Here is a 23,890-nt window from a genome sequence, read left to right as displayed (position 1 = left end):
CACAACACGTGCGTATGCACGAGGTGATCCAGTGGGAGATCCGCTGGGTGGAAACCGGTTGCCCTCTCATGCGCTCGGCCGTAGCAATGAAAAGCTGAGGGGATTTCCGGAATGGCCTCGTTCGGTCTAAGTAAAAGGCCAGCACCCTACGCACATCTAGCATGTGCAGGCGTCGTTCCTCATTGGAGGAATGGGGCTTAGGACACAGGACTGGCAGAAAAATGTCCTGGTCCATATGAAACGCCGAGACTACCTTCGGAAGGAAGGCCGGGTGTGGGCGAAGCTGGATCTTCCCCTTATGGACAACAGTGTTCGGGGGTTCAGAGGTCAGTGCCCTAAGCTCCGACGCCCTGCGGGCTTAGGTGATAGCCACCAAAAACGCCACTTCCTCCGATAAGTGGGACCAGAAGCACGTGGCCAGGGGCTCAAAGGGTGGCCCCATGAGGCGCGACAGTTCAAGTCTCACGGTGGGACCAGGGGTCTTTCAGCAAAAAAGTTCAGTGAGACCGGACACCACTAAGGCTATAAGTATCAGAGGGGTAGCCGTGTTAGTCTGGATTTGTAAAAAGCAACAGAGAGTCCTGTGGCACCTTTAAGACTAACAGATGTATTGGAGCATAAGCGTTCGTGGGTGAATGCCCACTTCGTCGGATGCAAACATTCACGCACGAAAGCTTATGCTCCAATACATCTGTTAGTCTTAAAGGTGCCACAGGACTCTCTGTTGCTTTTTACTAAGGCTATAAACGCTGCAGCCAAGGCTGGAGCACAAAGTTCCGTCTACCTTCACTGGCAGCAAGAAGGAACTGAGGGTCGGGGGGGGAGCACGCAACCCCCTTTATGGCGCGATATGTCGGCACCACTCCAGGGGTTGCAGCGGTGCTCCCCCACTATGGATGCTGCTAAGGGAAAAACGTCCGGCACCGCTGCACGTGGCGAGCACGCACACCTACTGTGGAATACACAGGAGCAATCACTCGAAGAAGAACAACCATACTCCCTTGAGTATGTTATTCCACTTAGTAAAAGGTATAACTGACCTCTCAAATAAAACAGATATTAAAGGAGAGGAATTAATCAACAGGATGCATGTGGAAACATTGGGGACGGAGGATGCTAGCCCACCACAGAAAACAACAGCAGCACAACAGGAGGGAGGAGAACCAGCTGCTCTACAGGGTGGAGACTGACAGCTGTCCACTTCAGGCAGTGGACAGTACTCCACCCCTCACCCAGGTCCCATGTTCATAGAGGTGAAGAACCAGTATGTATTGGCCACAGGAAGTGAGAACAATGGCTGTGGAGGAGCAGTGACCTGCCCCCAAAACTAGGAAGCTCATGGCCACTGCCCCCAAAAGGAGAAGGTATAGGGTGCTGGTGGTTGGGGCCTCCTACCTGAGGGAGACAGAAGCCTCCATCTGACGACCTGACACGATGACCTGGGAGGTGAGCTGCCTGCCTGGAGCCCACATTCAAGATGTTATGGAAAGAGGCCGAGGCTCATCCACTTTCTGACCTCTACCGCATGCTGCTCATCCATGTGGGCACTAACGACACTTTCAGGTATGACCCTGAGCAGATCAGTGGTGACTTCAGGGCTCTGGAAGCGAGGGTGAAGGAGTATGGGGTGCAGGTGATGTTCTCATCCATCTTCCCAGTTGAGGGTAAGGGCCCGGAGAGGGATGCACATCCTGGAGATGAATCCATGACTGCGCAGATGGTGTTGACGTGAGGGCTTCCGCTTCTTCGACCATGAGATGCTGTTCCCCTGCTTGGTCAGGTGAACCCCTTCTTTTCCCAACAGACCTTCTTCCTGGAACAGCATCTCATGGCTGAGGAAGCCAAAGCCCTGCTCTGTGGAATCTCCATTGCTGGGAGTTTTTAAAAAGAGGTCAGAGATGTTCTAGGCTTACTTGGTCCTGCCTCAGTACAGGGGGCTTGACTTGATAAATTCTTGAAGACCCATCCAGCCCTATATTTCTAATATTTTATTATTATTATTATTAGCTTCCTAAACCCATTTTATTGCCAACCAAGAAAAGGACATAAACAAAAAGGGTCTGATCTTGGGATATTCCACTGTCCAGAAGAATCTTTAAAAGTCTCTCCTCTCTCCTGCTCTCACTCTTTCTGACTTACCTTCAAAAGATCATTTAGTAACTTCACAGAAAGATAACCAGGGGATCTATTATAATTTGAGCACAAAGATTTATTTCAATCCCGGTTTTCTAGAGGAAAAATATTATCTTCTCTCCTCAACAGAACAGTCATAAAAAAAAACAAAAAAAACTTTTCCCTTTAGACTCTAGGGTCTGAAGAAGTTATAAAGAGAAGAAATGTTGCACTAAACCTTTGAATGAGATGTGACTGCATGTAATCTTGTGGGTATGGAAAGAAACAAACTCCGGAAGAAACAAAACTACCCTCAGCTTTTGATACAAAATTTCTTCCACTCAGTTAAAGAAAGGGTACATTCCATGAGAACACCCATCAGAAAGCATGTACATGATCATCTGTAGTTCTTAGTTTCCCTAATCTTTTTCTCCCCCTCTGTGACCATACTCAGACATTTAAAAAACACTATATCCCCAAATATGAACACTTTACAATATTAAACTAAAATGTTCCTCTGTTAACCCATGGTACGTAATAGGTGGGCATGGGATCAATGGGCACATGGATGCCACCCACCGCCTCCCTACTTGTATGGGAGAAGAGGGGACAGAGTAACTTGGGCTCCCACTCTTCTCCCTTCCCTGGCCTCTGAGCTTGTCCCCCCTGCTCCTGCTTCCACAGGATGACTGGAATCTAAGGAGACTGATGGGCTCATCGAAGGAGAAGCAGGGGAGGAAGGAAGGGTTGTTTCTGCCCACTGCTAACCTGTAGTCATTTTGCTTTTTTCTTAGGGTGCCAGGGTTAATGCTTATCACCAAATTTTATTTGAGGTCTGAAAGGTAAATTTTCCCATATGGCAAAATTGGCAAATCTTTTCACCTTCCATCCAGCATCCTAGAGGTCTGGTTCCATTGGAGCTGGTGGGTTAAAAAGGGTCCAGTGTGAGGTCACTGTAACCCAATGGGCTGCATGGACATGGGCCTTGAGCATGATGAGGGGTATGCCACCATGTCTTGCACAGCATGCAGGTCCCCTTAACTCTCCTACCTCTATAATGGATGATGGGACTAGGACTCTGGCTGCCCGCTTGGGTCCCCAGACAGGCCCTGGGGACATTGCCTGCATACGCTCCTCAGATTTATAGAATCTAGGGCCACTAAGGAAGGGGGACATCAGACTGGACGAGAAATGATCCCCAAACTCAGCCACAAGGATACATCCCAGCCGTGAGTGTACCCTGTTACACATGGGCAGTTTTATAATAATAAAATGTATGGAAAAGTGTGTGTGAGTGTGAATGAGAGAGAGAGATATCTACACTGGGCCATGATCGTGGACATACTGGTCAACCATGAAAGGAGGATGGACTGTTCTGTCTCCCGTTTTTCCTCTGAGCAGTATAGGACAGCAGTAGCCTTTATTTCTTTTATACCCCCTCTTTCACTCTGATGAAATTACAGCCTCGGGTTTAACTCAACCCATATCATTCCCCCATCAATAGGAAAACAAATAAAACACAACCAGAATGAATTTATTAAACAGTGTCCTTGCTCTGAATGGGATGCTTTGTTTCAGATGAATCATGCTCCCAACAAAATAACTAAATTTCTCACTTGCCTCTGACGCACAGATTTTAATGCATCATTCAAGTTTGCTCCTCATGGTGTGCCTAATGGATTACTCAGCTCAGCATGAAATGAAGACATCTACTGGACTTAAGGCAGGAGCCTGAAAGCTCTGAGTGGACTGTGCACCTAAACCCACTGACTAGGAGAACAATTCATTCTACCACAAAAAAAATGTTGTAGCGGTTAGATGTGTGTGTGCGAGCGCACACGTGTGAGTGCAGATGTGCATGATGGATGTTACATGTTGGTCTGGAGTGGTATAAAAAGTTTCTTGACGGAATCTGGGACAACTGCATTAATCACAAATGGCACAAGTGAGTTATTCAGGTCATCCAAACAAGCATTGCTAAAAGCTGCACACAATACCTTACTCGTATGTATTCTGTATATGCCACATACAGTAACGCCTCACTTAAAGTTGTCCCGGTTAATATTGTTTTGTTGTTACGTTGCTGATCAATTAGAGAACATGCTTGTTTAAAGTTGCGCAATGCTCCCATATAACGTTGTTCTATAACGTTGTTTGGCAGCCGCCTGCTTTGTTCACTGCTTGCAGAAAGAGCAGGCTGTTGCAGCTAGCTGGTGGAGGCTTGGAACCAGGGTAGACCGGCAGCTCCCTCTCCCCACATCAGCGCTCCGCTCCCCTAGGTTCCCTGTGTGGCAGCCGCCCAGCAGGCTATCAATTGCTGGCAGTTCAGCTGTCCCTCCCCCCACTGCCATGTGCTTCTCCTGCCCTCTGCCTTGGAGCTGCTCCCAGGAGCCTCCTGCTTGCTGTGCGGGGGGGAGGGACAGCTGAACTGCCAGCAATTGATAACCTGCTGGGCGGCTGCCACACAGGGAACCTCTGTGTACCCCTCCCCCCTGTTCCTGCCCCCCCGCTTACCCCATCTCAGGTAAGCAGGGGAAGGGGGGGACACGACAGAAGGACTCAGGACGGAGGCAGCTTGCTGGCAGTAGCTGCGGTCTCAACTTGCTGATCTACTTAAAAAGGCAGTGTACTTACAGTGGGGTCAGCGTACTTAAAGGGGCAATGCGCATCTCTCTTTCTTTCTCTCACACACACACAAGGTGTGTGTCTCTGTCTCCCGTGCTGTCTCCCCTCCCTCCATTTGTGCTGTCTTGTAGAGTGTGAGGCTACATTAACAACAATGGGTTAACCCTTGAGGGCTCAACTGTTCCAGTCCATCATTTAGCAGTAAGGCATTCCCTAGGAAATATCCCACCCTCTGACTTCACCACCTCAACCAAGCTTCACAATCATCATTGCTGTGTACATTATTTAATTGTTTGTTTAAAATTTATACTCTTTGTGTGTGTGTATATATCTATATCTATATCTTTTGTCTGGTGAAAAACATTTCCCTGGAACCCCGGGCATTTACATTAATTCTTATGGGAAAATTGGATTTGCTTAAGATCGTTTTGCTTAAAGTCGCATTTTTCAGGAACATAACTACAATGTTAAGCGAGGAGTTACTGTACTTTACGGGGGGGGGGGGGGGAAACTACCTTAGGAAAATTCTAGAGAGTTTTAAAAAGATATTATTTTTTAAATTCCTCTTTCTGGAAAGTCATATGCCTTAGTTACCACAAAGCCAAGGTAAAGAACTCAAAGGGAGCCACACAAACTTCTACAATTACCTATGTGTCATACTTTTAAACTCTTTTTTTAAGATCTTCCAAGATTAGAACTAAGTGCTTCTATGGCTCAATGGAAAGTCTGGAAGCTCCCTTTCACAAGATGCTCCCTGTTTATAGCCCTGTAGTACTGCAAGGTAACCAACTCGAAAGCTTGTGAAACGTATATCAAAATCAGTCATGGGCCTAGGGCTGAATGATGGAAATTCCATTCTGGGGGGAGTGAAAGAAACGATTCTTAGGCAGGTTGAAGCTGCTTTGGAATGTTAGAATAAGTCTCAGAGGAGATGAGTATGTAGGACAGGCGGTCAGAGGTGCACAATGGTTGTCCAAAGCATGTGAAAAACTCATTGAACACATGATCTGAAACTGATCACATGGATATCACATCTCCATGTGTGTTTATATATATCAGAGATATATACAGATAAATAATGAATTTAATATTACTTTTTATGTTTGTTTATGTCTCTATACTGTATTATACAGAGTATGAATATAACAGCATCATTAAAGCAAAATAAGACATCAATGATGCTTTAATTCAGTGATTAGGAAGTTGTTTTTCCCAGTTACTGTTGTTGCCATTTGAACACAATGGCTTGTTATTACCATGAACCACGGTGCATTATGTAACCTGTCTTGCATTGCTAGAAGGGAAGATAGTATGTGTCACCACTGGATATATTTTTATGCCCCTTGAAGCGATTCGTGTGGACTTAACTGAGATTTCACATTTATTAATGACCAGCTTTGGCTGTCTCAGAAGCACCAGGCACAAAGTGAAAATCGTAGGTAAGCAGACTTCTGTTTACATTGACTCAGCAATTGCTTTTTGGGCCCAAATTGATATAGGAGACCATGGAAGAGCAATACACTGCTGATAAATTTAGCTCACCCCAGAAATGCTGGCTGCATCACACACTGACTGAGGAAGGGGTTTAAAGGGTTTGAATTACAACCCAGATTTTCTCTACATTTTAGAAAAAAAGTATTTACATTCTGTAGAGGGTCATAAAGAAGCAACCATTTCATATCAGATGCCATGCACATCTCAGACACTTGTCAGCACGTCAATATCCCACATCTGATAACTCACCTACATAGCTCAAAGAGATGACCAGTTCACAAGGCGTTTGATATGAATGTTAGGCCTTTTATGAGAGAAAATCCACTTTAACTGTGATACGTTATTACAGCCAGTGCTCTTCAGGTAACTCCTCAGCTTAGACAGAGCACAGAGCTGTCTAAATATCAGCCCACAAAGACTCAGAACGCTAGGAACCACATGTTCAAACTGGGGGATTCAATTCAGCTTTTCATCCTTCCAGAGAAGATAAACTGAAGTCCACATAGTTTACTGTGTTTGGGTTTTCAGAAAACAAACAAAAACTTTACAATCAAGGTTCTCTCTGTTTTGCATAACCACTAAACACTGTATGGCATGTTTCAAGAACAGGTGTTTGTCTTTCAGTTTTTCACCAAAATACTCCCTTTTCCTTCTGTTGTGCTGCTCTGTGCATAAGATGTCCTTTTGGCTGTCTCACTTTCCCTGAAGAAATGGCTGCACTGCACCCACGTACATACAATTTGTACAGAACTTTGGTTTGTTTTGGAAGAAAGGTACCATTTTAAAAGTAAATGCAATGCATTCCACCCTTGTATCAGCGAACCATTTCACAGAGTTCCTCAGGGCAGAAACCATGTTTTCCTCTGTGGCTTTGGCAATCTCCTTTCAAGATCTCAAATATTCACTCTTCAAATATTCAGGGGAAAACTCACATCTTGGTAGCATGAAATATGTTGGGAATAGTGGTAAGAACACTGGTTTAATGCAGAGCAGGCAGTTTCTAAATATTCCATACTAGAGCTAAGTAATATTTTTTGACTTAAAACTTTATTTGGCAAAAACTCCAGATTTGTTGATACCAAAACATTTAATGAATTTGTGCCAATTTTCCTAAATTGTTTTGGTCAGAAAAACCCTGAACAAAATTGCAAAATAACTGAAACATTTCAATATTTTCAAAATGCAACATTTTGAGTGATTTGTTTCAAACGTTACTCTAATTTTAAAAAAATAAAATAAAAAAAACCATTTCAAATGGGTTCATTCTACTTAAAATGAAGGATTTTTTTTTTAACTTTTCAATGTGCCAATAATTTTGAAATTTTTCATTTTTGATTTGATCCAAAACAATTTGTTTTCTGATTTTTCAGAACTGACCTGAAAAATCCAATATTTTCATAGCTCTAATCCTGACTCCAGACAGACAGGTTGTTTCAGTAAGGTCTGGACAAATGCATTCTGTAGCTATTTTTACTGCTGCTCCAAATAGGAGCAGTATGGGCTTCCCCTCTTCACATGCTGCCAATGGCACTGGCAGTATGTATTTAGGTGTATGTGGGGTTCTGGCATGACCTTAGCACAGCTGACTAAACTTCCTTGGGACCACAGAGTATGCTGAGCACATCAGCCAGGCTTTTTGCCCAGCACTCAAAAGAGAATTTAGGTCAGTATTTTTTCCTGCTCTTAATTGGGTACACTAAGGGGCGGTGAGAGTGAAAAGCTACCTGTATTTTCTGCTATTCCTTAATGCACCTTCATAAGAGATGTCCGAGGATTGTGCCATAAAACATCTTTCTGAAGTAGAAATATTTACAATACAAGTGAGCAACCTATAGTACAGAAAGGTTAAGTGAACTACCTACGCTCATGCCGTAAGTCAGTGGAAAAGAATCCAAGATCTTAACTTTTAATCTCTTGCATCGACACTTGACAACACTTCCTGTCAATGGGAGTTACAGAGAGAAATTCCCTCAGTGCACATTAAAAATGTACCCCTACACTGCTCACTTTGGAGAATATCCTTACAGCCAAGAGAAAAAAGGGCAAGAAAATGCAAAAAGCAAACAATATTTGAAAGCATTTTTCTTTTTCTATGCAATCTGTACTTTTAAATGATTAGAAACATATTTAAGCTTTAAATTATATATGGAAAAATATCTATTTTTATCAGTTTGTATTTCTGAGCAGCCATTTGCTCAAAATTTTGTAGCATATGTGATATCCTCATCATAAGCCTATAAAGACAGATTGTACAGAAATTTTCCTTCTGTTTGTTTGATACTTCAGCAGCAACTGGGCTAAATATTTAAAACCTTACAGGAGACATTTTCAAAAGGTGGTCTCTTATATGCACTTATGGAGCAATTACCAGTTCTTGCTTTTTGTTGGATAAGAACACAGACATGGACAGAGATACAGTACTGTAATAAGGTAGACAGATTCACTATGATATTTCAGTACAGATAATGGTTACCTGCATGATGTGATTGCCAGAATGTTAACACTGCTGTACTGAACACATTATTTTGTAATGAGATGATTCAAGAATTGAAATGAACTTTAAAGCCTGTAAGTGTCATTGTGTAATTGAAATGGATAATAGTCCAAACGCACCACATGAAACTAGAGTAACTGCATTTGAATATATTCAGAAAAATCCATGATCAAATCCATGATCAATCTGAATGATTTTATAGTGAAAGGCTCCACTGTTTCAGAATAGATTTGTGTGTGGACGGCATCACTTGAAATCCGGAGTCCAGCAGATGTGCAAGAAGATATTCTATTTATTTATTTATGTACACCTCTACCCCGATATAACACTGTCCTCGGGAGCCAAAAAATCCTACCACGTTATAGGTGAAACTGTGTTATATAGAACTTGCTTTGATCTGCCAGATCGCGCAGCCCCGCCCCCCTGGAGCGCTGCTTTACTGCATTATATCCGAATTCGTGTTATATCGGGTCATGTTATATCGGGGTAGAGGTGTATTTAAATTAGGTGAACCAATGTTCCATGTACTTCCTAAAACATCTGTTTGCCTCCAAGCTCCTTCTAGACTTGTGACTCATTTGGTTACACATTTGGTTCTTTTCAATCACTAGAACTTCAACACACAAATGAATGGAAGGTGGGAGGATCAACTAATCTAGGATGCCACAAGGAGCTTAGCTGTTCATACAGCACTAGAAGAGGTAGAAGGCTGAAGAGAAGAGTGATCCACCTTCTGATATCAACACTTCATTGAAAAGGAAGCTATCTCTGTTGCCATTATCCCACTGAGAAGGTGATGACCAGCTGACTTTACTCTAATGTCTCATTTTTACTACTCAGCAATGATCTGTTCATTGGCTGCCAGCAGAAAGAGAGATGAGGAAAGAGAGATGAAAGAAGATAGAAGATAGGGAAGCTCTGATCTTACCCACCCAGGAAAGAGCTACCGGATAGTAGTAGTACAAAAGCATCACAGAAATAGAAAGCAGATTTTCAAGACATTTCAGTTTTTTATCTATGAACTGTACAAGCCATGATCACAGAAAAACAATGTACCGGTATGTCCACAGATGTATAAGGCAGTAGCATATATCTCATATTTCAGTCAAAAACTATGGCCCTATTTTAATTAATTGCTTTTTCTGCTCACAGTATACAGATAACGCAGGGCATTAATCCTATTCTTTGAACTGATACTGTAAAAATGCTGTCTTCTGCTTCTCTTGATTGATGATACCATCTAGCCTCATATTTTACCTAATAGTAAAACTCTCCATCACAGTAATTTCTTAATCCATGTTTGCAGGAAATTAAATCAAACTCATCCTTTGGCCCAGGACAATACATTTTTTTTAGATCTGCAGCAAATTTCAATCTGGAAAATTTGACTCAAGCAGTTGTAACGGTTGGATAGATTTGCATTTCTACCTGGACATGCAGATCCATTAATAATTTCAATATGGAGGATTGAGATAGGGCTTCAGAACACCATATTAAAGTATTAACATCTGTCTGTCTGTTTTCTTATATGGCTCTCAACATCATAATATCTTGAAAGGCAGGTTAAATACAGTCCCGCTTTATCATCTCAATTTTACATTTTGGAACACCGAGCCGCAGACAGGGCGAGTGCCTTGCTGAAAGTTGAACCATATGATAATGACAAAGCTGAGACTGGAACTCTTGAGCACTTGGTCTTCAAATCTCTGTTTAAACCACAAATTTTACTGCCTCTCCAACAAGGACACACACAGAAATGCATTTTTTAGGTTATTCCATGTTTGATTTTTACTCTCCATTGTTCATACATCTCTGCTTCAATATTTTTTTTTCTGTCAGATTTGTTCTTTTCCACTTTGCTCATAAACGAATCTCGACCTTAACCAGAGCACAGTTACTGCTCCTCTTACACACAGGCAGTTGGTGCAAACTAAATGAAATGAAAGGCATGCCATCCTGCTGATACCATATAAAAGTTCAGAGCTGGCAATATTTCTAATGGATTGTGCTGGAACATTTTCTGAAGCAGAGAACAATATTCAGGAGGTGTGTGTGGGGAGGCGGGGGAGATTCCTTTCACTAAAGCATTATTCTCCGCAGACTTAAATCCACAGAATCATTGCTGTTATGCCAGTAGATAAATTGATTTGCTGTATTTCTCTCCTATTAAGTAATGTACTAGCATAGTTTGTTCAGTGATGCTTAAACACTGCAAATTAACAGTGAAATCCTGGCCCATTGAAATCAATGGGAGTCCTGCTACTGACTTCAAGAGAAGGAGGATTTTACCATATATATATTTCCAAAAGCAAAGTCAGTCACAATATTTGCAACTCAAATATTCCAGTATAAAATAAGGACATTTAAAAAAAAGCAATAACCACTATAACATCAATAATGCTTAGCTTTATGCACTGTGAATGATTTCAATGAGAATACTCAGAGGGTCTAATTCAGGAAAGTATCCCTGTTCAGGAAAGCATAGAAGAATATGTTTAAATAAAATTGAAATGAATGGGACTTCAGAACATGCTTAACTTTAAGCATGTGTTCAAGTGCTTTCCTGAATAGGGGAAACAGTATGGGAATTAAATATATGTGTAAATCTAGGCAACTAACGTACACATATACCATATATAGCTATATAATCAAAGTTGTTTTAAAGTATAAAGAGTATAAATGTTTTAACGAATGCTGCAAATTTCATATATTAAAACATTCAAATTATTTTTGTATGCTTGCAAATCACTCAATAAATTCCTCAGAGATTTCACTCAATCACTCAGAGAAAGTGAAATATGTCACATTTCAGCTTTATGATGTACCACAGTTGAGTGATCTACTGTTCTACTAAAAAACAGAGCTCACCATGGAAGTGCTGACACAATCTTAATTGCTATGTCAAATAACTTGTTGCCTGCAATATTGTATTTATCATATGACCATACATTATTTTGTTCTCTGATATATTAAAATTCTCCAAAGAGCTTTCAATGTAAACAGATTTTAAATTTTATTTCACAGCACATGTCTTAGTTGTATGGAAAGCCTGACCTTTAACAGAGAGACTAGTTATTCAATCAACACATATAATAGACTGTATTACACATGCACCGAAAGTCTAACTACGGTGTCGGTGATAAAAAAACATCGACTATAAAGAAAAATCTAAGCCCTTGTTTAAAAATGAAAACAACCAACAACACAGTTCAGCAGCAGAGAAGGATAAAGAAATGATAGTAATCCTCTTGCTCATCACATGAACTACAACAAGCCATTTGAGTGAGACTTTTAAAGCTGAAAATTGTCCATCAAAACACAAAATAAATTCCTCTAATCCTTGTGCCACAAATTACTAATCCATCTGGAAAGCTAAATGTGGTGTGCATGTTTACAAGGGTCTAAATATCATCTGACAGAAAGGCAACTAGGTTAGTAACATGTACCCAAATAAAAAAACAAACAAACAAATAAACAAACAAATAAATAAATAAAACGTCTGAAACAGTTTGACCATACAGTAAGCAGGATCTACAAAAGTACTTACAGCTCTCAATCTCCAGTGTGCAGTTTTGTTCATCCAGTGGGTATCTTCGTAGATCCATCATACAAGCAGCTGTTGTTGTAATTCTAGAAGAGAATCATATATGAGGGCAATTGTTATTATGTGCGATTCATATCTCTGTTTGATTAAACGGAGTTGAAACAACAGAGAATGGATTCTGCATGATAAGCAATTTTGCCTCTTGGCTTATTACTAAGATATTGCATGTGCTGGCTATTCGTAAGGGGATGGTACTACTAATCCAGTTTATGGAAGCAAACTTATATGCCAATTTGGTGGACAAGTGGACAGTTTATTATATTTATATGTTCTCCATCACCATAGTATCTCAGAGCCTCACAATCTTCAATCTAGTTATACTGACAACATCCCTGTGAAGTAAGTATTATTATCCCCATTTTACAGATGGGGAACTCAGGCAGAGAAAGACTAAGGGTATGTCTACACTGCAAAAAGGTATATTCTTAACTCAAGTTAGCAACCTCATGTGGTCTAACCTGGGTTAAAATAGTAGTGAAGACATGGTGACAACTTTTAACTCAGGTTATCAGCTCAAATTCAACCCCATTCTCTCCTATAGGCTGTTACTTGAGCTGCTAATCCAAGATGCTGTGTCTTCACTGCCATTTTAACCAAAGTTAGGAACACACCTTTTGTTCCAGTATATTCACTTGTACCTAATCCTGCCTAAGGTCACACAGGAAGTCTGTGGCAGAGCAGTGAACTGAATGCAGGTCTCCCAAGTCCTAGGCTAGTGCCCTAGCCACTGAACCTTGCCTCTTCTCAAGTGGAGTGCTGTTCGCTGCCTTGAGAGGCACCATGGTTTCATTCCCAGCTTTGATTTCTCATTTTCCTGATGAGAGTAACCAGCTGGATCATGAGTCAGACAGACATCCCACAGATTCTCTTTGCTCACCAACTGGGTGATCCTATGAATTTCCTTAGTGCCACTGAATAGTGCCAAATTAGTGTGCGTAAAACAGGCTTTGCATAAAAGACAATTAACAAATAATATTTATTCTGCACAATTGCATATAAAACTCAATTCTCCATCCTCTCTTACACTCAATAACACTGTGCAAATGAAGGCTTATTTTAGTGGTGCATCCTCACCAGCAGCACAACAAATATTTTCAGGACTGTTTTCACAAAGTATTTAGAACGTATTTGTGCCTTGACATTACACTAACATTAACATGCATCAATTGTGCCTTTTAGATGTTGTTAGAAACATCTGTACCATCAAAAATCATTTACTGCTAGATTTCAGGGAGGAATAGCCCTGAGCTGAATGTGAACCAATGCACAGAGCACAGCAGCAATATTTTATTCTTAAATCTTTCTATTGTGTAGACAAAATCAATTTTTGGTCTTTCTCCCCCACCCCCAAACCACACAATGTTGTATAGAACTCCACTGCACTTGAAAAATAGTACATTTTGGAATCTGCCAGTATACACATGAAACGGCCATGTTCTATCCTCCTTCTAACTTGGGACGTGGGAACCCTTCGGGATTAGTTTACAGATTGATAAACTTTTCCGTGAGATGTACATAACTTCTTTTCTCTGACACAGTACTGACCCTCAGTACGTGCGCTAATATCCGTGGGGAGAAGGAATAGGAAAGGGCATGAGGCCTAAACTTCCTCCAGTTGGACTCTCCTTCAAGACTTAGGAAACCCCTCCATTGCTGGGCTCCATTTTTCCATCTCTAAACATCATGGCCTACTTCCAGTCCCAATGGCTTATTTAGAAGCAAGAACCATAGCAGTGCCTGGAGAGACCCAAAGATCACTCAAGACCCTTTAGCAATCCTCTCGGGGCAAATATGGCCTTTGGGGCAATATAACTACCTCACCAGCACCCTTTTTGGTATCATAGCCCCAGAAATAGAGTTGCCTGAGCACGACAGAGATGCTAAAAGGAGCAAAAGGAAGCTCAACTACATAAACTCTAAAATTGACAACCTCATTACTGGTGAATGAGCCCTTCAAGCATGAGCTGCTGGGTGAGGACTCAACAGAAAGCAGAGGCAGTTATGCCAGGCTGTAAACTGGATAAATGCTGGGGGGCCAATAGCTGGGTGTAGCTGTTGTGGTATGCTCATCCCAACAGCAAATACCAACTTTGCATCACATATAGCCATCAACTTAATGGGATAAATATGTTTTGTATTTCTGTAGGCTTCATTTTCACCATTTGATATCTCTCAAAGTACCTTCCACAATGTATACCATCTATAATACCTAGTTCAGGTGGAAAGCAACAGAGGGTCCTGTGGCACCTTTAAGACTAACAGAAGTATTGGGAGCATAAGCTTTCGTGGGTAAGAACCTCACTTCTTCAGATGCAAGTAATGGAAATCTCCAGAGGCAGGTATAAATCAGTATGGAGATAACGAGGTTAGTTCAATCAGGGAGGGTGAGGTGCTCTGCTAGTCTTAAAGGTGCCACAGGACCCTCTGTTGCTTTTTACAGATTCAGACTAACACGGCTACCCCTCTGATACTAGTTCAGGTGGGACATTCTCCATGACCCAGAATTCCTGCATAATTTGGTACTGGGACTGCCTATCCATAGGGGACCAGATGTGGTCCAGTGCGGTACTGCAGCCTGTTCCTGGGCTGTCACACTCCTCCTAATTACTACAGTGACCCCCTCACTTTAGGTTTGCACCAGCCTCTTTATAATGCCTACATTTGCCTCTCCTACTCACAGCTCTAATCCTGACACTTTTCCTTTTTCTCTACATTGATCCTATAAACACTCACCAAATCTCCTCTGTCTGTCTCTTTCAAATCTGTGCACACAAAGAGTGTGGAATGTGGGTCTTTAATCTATGTATTGACTATCTTCAGGGGAGACAGACTTCAAGCTCAATGCTGCTTGAGCACCTTAACATACATTTCCTGAGTTAGACATGCCTCTGGCACTTGGAGCAGTTCTCCAGCACTCCTGGCCCCTTCCAAAATTACTAGGTGGGCATCCATTCTCCCGGACCATGCCCCTGGTCCACTGTGCAGACAATTCAGGAACAAAGAAGCAGCATCTTTGGGTACGTCTACACTACCAGCCAGATCGGCGGGTGGTGATCGATCTACTGGGGATCGATTTATCACGTCTAGTGTAGACGCGATAAAATCAATCCCCGATCACTCTGCCGTCGACTCCAGAACTCCACCGCATCGAAAGGCAGAAGCGGAGTCAATGGGGGAGCGGTAGCAGTTGACTCTCCGCCGTCCTCATGGCCATGTAAATCGACCTAAGATACGCCGACTTCAGCTACGCTATTCACGTAGCTGAAGTTGCATATCTTAGGTCAACCCCCCCCCCAGTGCAGACCTAGCCTTTGAAAATCACCTTCATACTAAACTCTCTCTTTAACCTATAGATGGACACCCAAAGAGCTATTCTGCATCTGCCAAAGTTTTCAACAATGTTGATCTCAATTTTTCAATCAATGGGCATCACCGCATGTGCTTCAGCGGCTACTTCCTGCTTCAGAATACCGGGGCAGTGGTTGGAAGCCTAAAGAAGAGACCTGAAGGGGAAAGAAGAAGAGAGACAGAAGAGAGCTGTTGAGTCCCATGAAGGGGGGAACTCCCGGAAGTAGAAGGGGTAAGCAACTGAAGAAAATACCTGTCCAGACATTGAGGGTTATTATAGGTTGAGCAGGTAGCACCATCTGTATTTAAGATTGTCCAACACTTTCCATTATAAGATTGTTTTCTGTGGCTATTAACTTTGCCATTCAGGCTAGAAGTGTTAATTCTGGGTGCCTGCCTCAGGCTGATTATTTTGGGGAGAGTTTCAGCAAAAATGTTTCAGCTGTTTCCAATAATGAGACTAAGGACAGAAATGTTTTGCATATGTTAAAAATATAAAACAAACCCTACAACTGTTTGGCTGAGAAGTTCTAGCACCTTCAGGCTTTACAGAAGAGATTTGAAATTTGGCAGGAGGTTTGTTCTTGTGTCAGGGAAGCGGCCAACACTTGCCAAATTATAAGTTCACACACATGTTCAGTATAGACTTCTTAAAATTTGGTAGCTACATTTTCTGAAGATTCTGTCAGCACTGAGCATGCCTCATCCTCTCACAACTCCTATGTGCAGATCAATCTGTAGGTGTGCTATCCCCAGCAACTTTAATTCTGGTGTTTCTTCATTTTGAATGCTTGACTTTGCAACCTTAACATTGTTTTAATGTAATGTGTATGTTTGTGTGAGTATGTAATTACTACTTATAATACAAGAGCACCCAGAGGCATCAGTCAGGAGCAAAGCCCCACATATAATGCTGTATGAACACAAAGACAGTATTTTGCTTCCTCAGAAATGGGAGTAAGAAAGAATAGTTGGTGGTGAGTAGAGTATGGCCTTAATCAAACCTAAATAATAGTTTAGGATGATTTATTTCAACCCAGCTAGTTTGTTCATTCCTATCCACAGTGCAAATCAATGGAAAAATTATCTGTCCTTTTCTCTCCTCCTACTCTCCCCCATGATTTTATTTTGACTTTTATATTCTTTTACTCTGGTTGAAAGTACTGATAAGGGAAGACCTAGTCACCTCTCACATCTTCAAAAGAGTTATTATTTTGAAGTAATTGCCTTTAGATGGCTACAGTTGACACACAACTCACATTAGTCTCATTTCATACACTGAGAGATTAATGCTGGGTCATATAAACATTAACACCTTCAAATAGTGACTGCACCACATTCTTCAATGTTCTAGATACATGGATATCCACCCTATGCCTTTTTAGAGAGAAGAACCAATACCTGGTCACGACAAAAGAAAGGAACATTTGAAATGGACACACAACCTTTCCCCAAAACAATGATATTCCTCTTCCATAAACGCACTGAAAAGATTCTTTGTTTTTAAGTTATCTATGACAACTGACATGCATAAAACATGAAAAATACTTTGCAGAGCAGAGCCTTGAGAAATGACCATTGAAAAGGAAGCTTAAAAATACCCACAACTTTCTGACTCTATACTACAGTCATGAGAGGCACGCTGCTTTCAAAGAAATACTGTATGAAAGGAAATAACATATAAGCTGTCTGCTATTCTGATTTTTGATCTACTTTTAATGAAATAGAAGCCTTTTGATATTCCATTTTATGAACCTGCTAACAATGAAAATCAGTCTTCAGCAATCTTCTTCATGATGCATGTTTCTGATGTAAAACCACTACAGTGTATCAGAAGACAACACTTTCTTCTACTTATTTTTGTTTAAGTTAAATTGACTAAATAAAACAGATCATGAAACAAACCCCAAAAAGGAAACTGTACATTTAAAAATTGGCACAGTTAGGTTCCAAGTACTACTACAGTTATGGAATGTATTATATATTGCAATGCATACAGAATAGACACATTAGATAGGCAGGATATAGTCTCAGAAAGGTAATTATGCATGTGTACAACTGGTACAGCATGAGTATTGAAGGTCCTCCTTCCCCTTTGCACCACCTATGCAAGGGCTGTCACAATTACAACCTGCCGTGGTTGAGGAAGGGCATAAACTGCTTCCTTGGTGCATCCCAAAAAGATGCCGGGACGGAAGAGTGGACACCGATTACTCCCTCTTTCTCCTGGCCCTTAGTGCAAGCCATACCCACACTGAGGGAAACAGGCCATACCCTTCCAAAAGGATGTACAACCTGTGTAGTTCTTCATCTAGCAGCTGCTTCAGGAGCAATTGTGTCAGCCAGAAGACCAATCCCTGTGCAAGCTGCACATGGGGTGTTGCAAACCCACACAACCCCCTACTCAAGTTGGTGGTAACGGCCGCAGTGTGGCTCTTAGATTTTAACATACATCACAAACTAGTAATAATACAGAAAATAATAATTACAGTACTTCTTGTTTCTCAAGGTCATTTAAACAAAGCACAACTACTCAGTTTTGTCAGCACTGCAAACTCCACCTGGTATCAGAAACATAAACTGGGATCTTAATAGTTCTGATGTCACCAGTAATAAAGGTACTTAGAGGAGAATAGGTGAACAATTCTGTTGATGTGTGAAGTAGGCCAACACCCTTCCCTATAGCTGTATTGCCTCTGCGGGGCTAATCAAAGTAAGAAATAGGGGAAACTTATTTTGGCCCCTAAGTAAGTAGATATGACTGAATACACACAGGGAACGAAGCAGCTGAGTAAGGCAGTGTGTGAGTATTTCTGGAGAACTGTCTAAGGCATTCCTAGCTATCATGCTTGCTTGGAGGCTGATCCAGCTCCTATTTAAGTAAAGGGCAAAATCTATACCAGAGGAAAGTAAGAAGGCCAAAATCTTCCCTCAGATGCATGCACACAACTCCCACTGAAGACAATAGCAGAATCTGGCTCTTAATTAGCAATCCCACTATCAATTCACAAAAGCTTTGATGTAAATTATGTTCTGCAGCTGACCAGGTCGCTTTATCACTATCATTATCAGACTTCTCTGCACATGATGAGTAAGAGTCCCTGGCTCTTCCCCTATCTGAATTAGTTATCTAAGCCATGTACTGTAGCTATGCTCAGTGTTCACTTCTGCTCCTTGGAAACAGACCTGCTGTGTGACAGTTGGAAATGTTGGCAGCAGTAGGCAGCAGACCCAATTACAAATACGTGGAAATCTGGAGACAAAACTGCATTGTGGTTAATCTCTCTCCGGCACAGGAATATCAGCTTTAAAGAGACATGATCAAGGTTGTTAGAAATATTTGACCTATCTTTAAACCAAAATATACCTCTTTACAAGTTAACTATAAGTGGCAAAGCCCATAGAATTCTGTTTTCTCCTTCCCTCTCCAGTAAAAAACGTCATAAGTGCTTCCTCCTTATAGTGATGGGGTAGGGGGTAGCTTTAGCAGAGCATCTATAATAGTGACATTTCTAAAAATACATTGGTAAAGCAGAATGTTCTGTAACTAACTACCAAGATTTTTGGAGTGCAAATGCTTTTCTGCATGGAGAGCTTCTTGACACATTTTTATAGAAAAAACTAGCATCTGGAGTTATTGATGGTAAACTGAGAGAGGCAATAATTCCTAGATTATCACAGAACCCAAAATTGCTACAGAGGTTTCATGGGCATCCTGGCCTATGTAGTCACATAGGAAACGGCCGAGTCCCCTTCAGCCACCAAACAACATTTAGACATTTTGTGCTCATCTGATTCTATCTGTATAATTTCGGTATGTGGGAACCAGGCTTCAAGAGGACTCAGTCAGCTTGATAAAGCTGGGGGTGTGACTTTCTCTGACTTATTTATGAAGCCGCAAAAGCAATGTTGAAGGAGTTGATAGGCCCCAAGCTGACATCTCTCTGGTTGAACTTTGGAAAGGAACTCAGGAAAGAAGAGGTGCCAGACTCATCTAATCATGGAGTTCCCCACCCAAATGGCGATACAAAGGGTAAAGGAACTGTCACAGTTCTACTGTGGCATGGATAAAAAATGAGAAATAGGAGCATTGAACCCCTATTCAAGTCTTTTTTTTTTTTTAAATTAAGACAACTAGACTGGAAATGGAGTCCACAGCTCCATGGGGGAAAAAAGAATTAGATGTTGGATAGTGTACAATAAGTGCTTGTCTACACTTGCATGTAGCAAGTGAATAGCAATGTACACCAAAGTGCTGTGCTGTAACTCCCTCGTGTGGCTGCTGCAGGTGTGAAGTAAAAGGATCCTAATTTGCATTAACGCAGTCCTCTTCAAACAGGACAAAGTAATGCAAACTAGCGATATTTTAGCAGACAGATATAGCCTAAGAGTAGCTGTCTATTAGCTTTCCTTCTAATTAAGCAGCTCTGCTACTCTCCGCTGAAGAGACAGTTCTGCTCTTTTTGGTTCTGCAAAATGGAATGACCATTACCCTGCTGTGCCACCTGCATGAAAAACTGGAATAAATAAGGTAATTTCTGATGTTGTTTCATGGTGGAGGAATGAATGTCACTGGTTCAAATTTTGTCAACTGATTTGAATAGAGTCAGGATCAGCCTTCCTCCCCACTGCCTCCCCACCAACAGCGCTCTGGTGCAGAACTAAGTTAGAGAGGTAGTATTGACCATTATCCTGAACATACAATTGGAAACCTGGAACAGAACCACAACATCATGTTCATTGTTTAAATGCATCTAAATAGTATGCCATTTTGCTACAATTCAATCTACCACTACCACATCTCTGGCATTGGATTTGGTCTGTAGCTATTCTGACCTTTCCTTATATTATTGCAGTCTACTCCAGATGATAAAATCCACATAATCACAATGGGATAATGATGCAGAATAACTAGGAAGAGCAATTTAAAATATTTTATCACTGAGAAATGTATACCTGTCTCAAAACATTCACTTCACTTCATCCTTTCCAAAAAAATATGTAATACACATAGTGCTTGCAGAACATAAGAAACTCATGAGAATGATAGCAGGGTGAATAAAACAAGCAAAGTAAAGGACCAATATGGCTGCTCCGCCAATATGTAGTTCACTGACCCCTTACCTTATTACCAACATTGGAGAACTGAAAGAATTTGTAAGCATTTTTCAAAATATGTTCTTTACTCCACTTGGAAAGAGTTCATGTATATTTCATTCTGATAATGTAATGTGAACAGTAAATAAAGAATGCATCCTTTCTGCTCTTTTCTGTTGCAATTTTATATTGTTACTGATCAAGTCACCATTCATAATCCTTGCAGCTGAGAAAGCACTGCAGGTCATTTATACAAAGGAACTTTATTTAGCCTCTGCCAGAAAAAAAAATACTAATAAACTCCTAGGAATGAACTGTTTAAATTAATGGATTTCAGAGCATATGAAGCAAGTGGCAGCAGGAAGGCTGCTGACCACCCTTCTGTGCAGGAAGGGGAAAGCCACATGTGTGGGGCTTGATCTGGCAAGATGATATTTCCATATTATAAAGAATCAAGTCTTCACCTGAATTTCAAAATTAATGTGAAAGTCAAAACAACCTTGGGAAGAAAAGGCACATTTAGCCGTATGAATGCAGCTTATTTAGTAATTCTAATAGAAGACCTAAGATAAGAGCCCACAGCTCTTATTCTTCTGGCTTTTGTGATTCAGAACAAGAAGGCTGGTTTTCCACAGGGAAAAGTCAATTGAACAAATAGGTTTAAATGGACTCTTCGTGAACAGGGCTACTCTCCAATCGAAAAAGAAAAAAAAGGGCTAGTAAAAGACTCTACAATAGATCTCAAATTACCATGTACTTCTGCCAAAAATCTTTACAATAGGGCAATAACACACTCTGCAGGTGTCCTCATGAAATTCTAAGACCACAGTGAAATGCACTCTCACTGTCCTAAATTTCAATCATGCTTTAAATACTGTCGATCAATGCAACAGTCAAGGATTTAAGACAAGAGGCAGACAGTCCTCCGAGGCATCGCTCCTGCACAGCAGAAAAAGGGTAAGTGTGTTGTTTATTGTAGCAGTTATTGTTAGGCATTTGTATCTACATAGATGGGTTGAGAACAAAACTAGCCCTAGCTGAAGACAGGATTTCAGCCCAACCTATGCCACTCTGCCATCTTTTCCATTCAGCAACTGACCCACTACTTTCACAACAGGAGAATAACCCAACAAATTTCTTTCCTTACTTCACATTGATTAAAGGGAGTTTGTCCACATCTAGCTATGAAGAATTTGCCCTCTACCATTGTCTCACTTCTTCCTCCAAAATGGCATTTCATTTCTGGTCAGCTATATGCAATGGGCATCCTGAAGTTCCCTAAAGAACTGGGGAATCTTTTACAGTAGTGCAGTGTTTCCCGAACTTGGGACGCTGCTTGCGTAGGGAAAGCCTAGCTTGTTTACCTGCTGCGTCCGCAGGTTCGGCCGATCCCATTGGCCTGGAGCAGCAAACCGCAGCCACTGGGAGCCGAGATCAGCCAGACCTGCGTACGCAGCAGGTAAACAAACCAGCCCGGCCTGCCAGGGGCTTTCCCTAACCAAGCGGCATCCCAAGTTTGGGAAACACTGCTTTGAAGGATGTCCTGAAGCAAAATATTTTGGGTAATGTGTTACGCATAAAGCAGAAAAAATGGGGTTGAGAAAGGGCCACTACTTTGGGCAGAAGCTCTGCCATCTCGGAAAATCGACTGCGAGTAACCATCTCAGCCAGTAACCATAATGGTTCCAGCCAGCGGTGTATTATCGCCTAGGCTGACAAGGCCTAGGCCTAGGGCGGCAAATTTGCAGGGGCGGCAAATTTGAACACCCACGGAGAAACTCCCCTCCCCTCCCCGCCCTCCTACTCCGGCTCGCCTCCGCCTCCTCCGCGAGCGCACCGCCGCGTCCTGTTTCTCTCCCCTCCCTCCAGCGCTTGAACCGTGAAACAGCTGTTTTGTGGGGCAGGGAGGGAGGGAGGAGGAGGGGGAACAGGGCGCGCTGGGGGAAGAGGCGGGGCCGGGGCGGGATTTGGGGAAGGGATCCAATAGGGGCAGGGAGGGGGTGGAGACTTTGGGGAAGGGATTGGAATGGGGGCGAGGAAAGGGTGGAGTCGAGGCGGGGCCAGGGGCGGGCGGGGCGGCAAAATCATTAATCCGCCACTGGTTCCAGCACATTTCTAGTGATCCACTTTTATAAGCATTCTAGGCAGCACCTGATTTCCCTTTGCCTAACACTGCCTCTGGTTATGAATGGATCTGTAAATCTATTTATGTATTTCCTCTGATTTCTTTTACAGCCAACACACCCTCAGTGAAAGAAACATGTTTCTTTCTACATTTTTTGTTTGTTTGGATGAGTGGAAACACTTAAGTGCTATCCCACAGAAATTCAAACTCAAGGGGCCAGTTTTGAGATATTGATATTTAAAGACCTGATTCTGCTCAGCACTGTCAAGGTGTACAAGCTTTCCCCCCTCCCTCCTCACTCTCTTGAGAAAGGCGAGGATCCACTTGAGATACTTTCCCTGATAGTGTGCCAGTGAGTATAAAGAGTCAAATTCATCCCTGATGTAACTCCACTGAAATTAATGGTGTTATATAAAGTGATGAATTAAGACTGAGCTATCTAAAATGCAGCAGAGAGGAGCAATCACTAGAATGAACTGGAAATGGAGCATCCTGCACTGTCCTTGAGAATGACAGAGCTACAGCTCTAGCACGTCACTTTGGAGATCACTAGGAAGAATTTCATGTGACTAAATTTGAATTTTCCTAGGTGCTCTTGCTGCAATGCGTTTTGTCTGCACCACCTGGTGGTATGGCAGTTACCATTAGAAGCATAGAATGTTAGGGTTGGAAGGGACCTCAGGAGGTCATCTAGTCCAACCCCCTGCTCAAAGTAGGACCAATCCCCAGACAGATTTTTACCCCACTTCCCTAAATGGCCCCCTCAGGGATTGAACTCACAACCCTGGGTTTAGCAGGCCAATGCTCAAACCACTGAGCTCCCTGGGGACACATTTCTTTCCTCCCCCCAGGGGACACATTTCTTTCCTCCTACCTCTGAGAATAAGCCCAGTCAGAGAAGATGACTTTATAAAACCAGGACAATGATGAGACTTTTTCTTATGTTTTTAATTCCTTGATGAAAGCTGAAAACTTAGCAATCAGTTTATTC

The 23,890-nt window shown here is 41.9% G+C and overlaps 1 protein-coding gene across 3 annotated transcripts in view; it reads right to left on the bottom strand.

Moving 5' to 3' along the window:
- The window catches only part of GABRB2 (gamma-aminobutyric acid type A receptor subunit beta2), a 271,600-nt gene that overhangs the window by 79,857 nt on the left and 167,853 nt on the right, over positions 1-23,890 (bottom strand). For all 3 annotated transcript variants that reach the window (XM_005297989.5, XM_005297987.5, XM_005297991.5), the window contains one exon: positions 12,273-12,355. In XM_005297989.5, coding sequence (XP_005298046.1) covers positions 12,273-12,355 — 83 coding nt within the window. The remainder of the gene's footprint in view (positions 1-12,272; positions 12,356-23,890) is intronic.

Source organism: Chrysemys picta, chromosome 8, assembly GCF_011386835.1.
Source record: "Chrysemys picta bellii isolate R12L10 chromosome 8, ASM1138683v2, whole genome shotgun sequence".
Lineage (NCBI taxonomy): Eukaryota > Metazoa > Chordata > Testudines > Emydidae > Chrysemys > Chrysemys picta.
The sequence above is the reverse complement of the archived record's forward strand: the minus strand, read 5'-3'. Positions and strand labels throughout refer to the sequence as shown.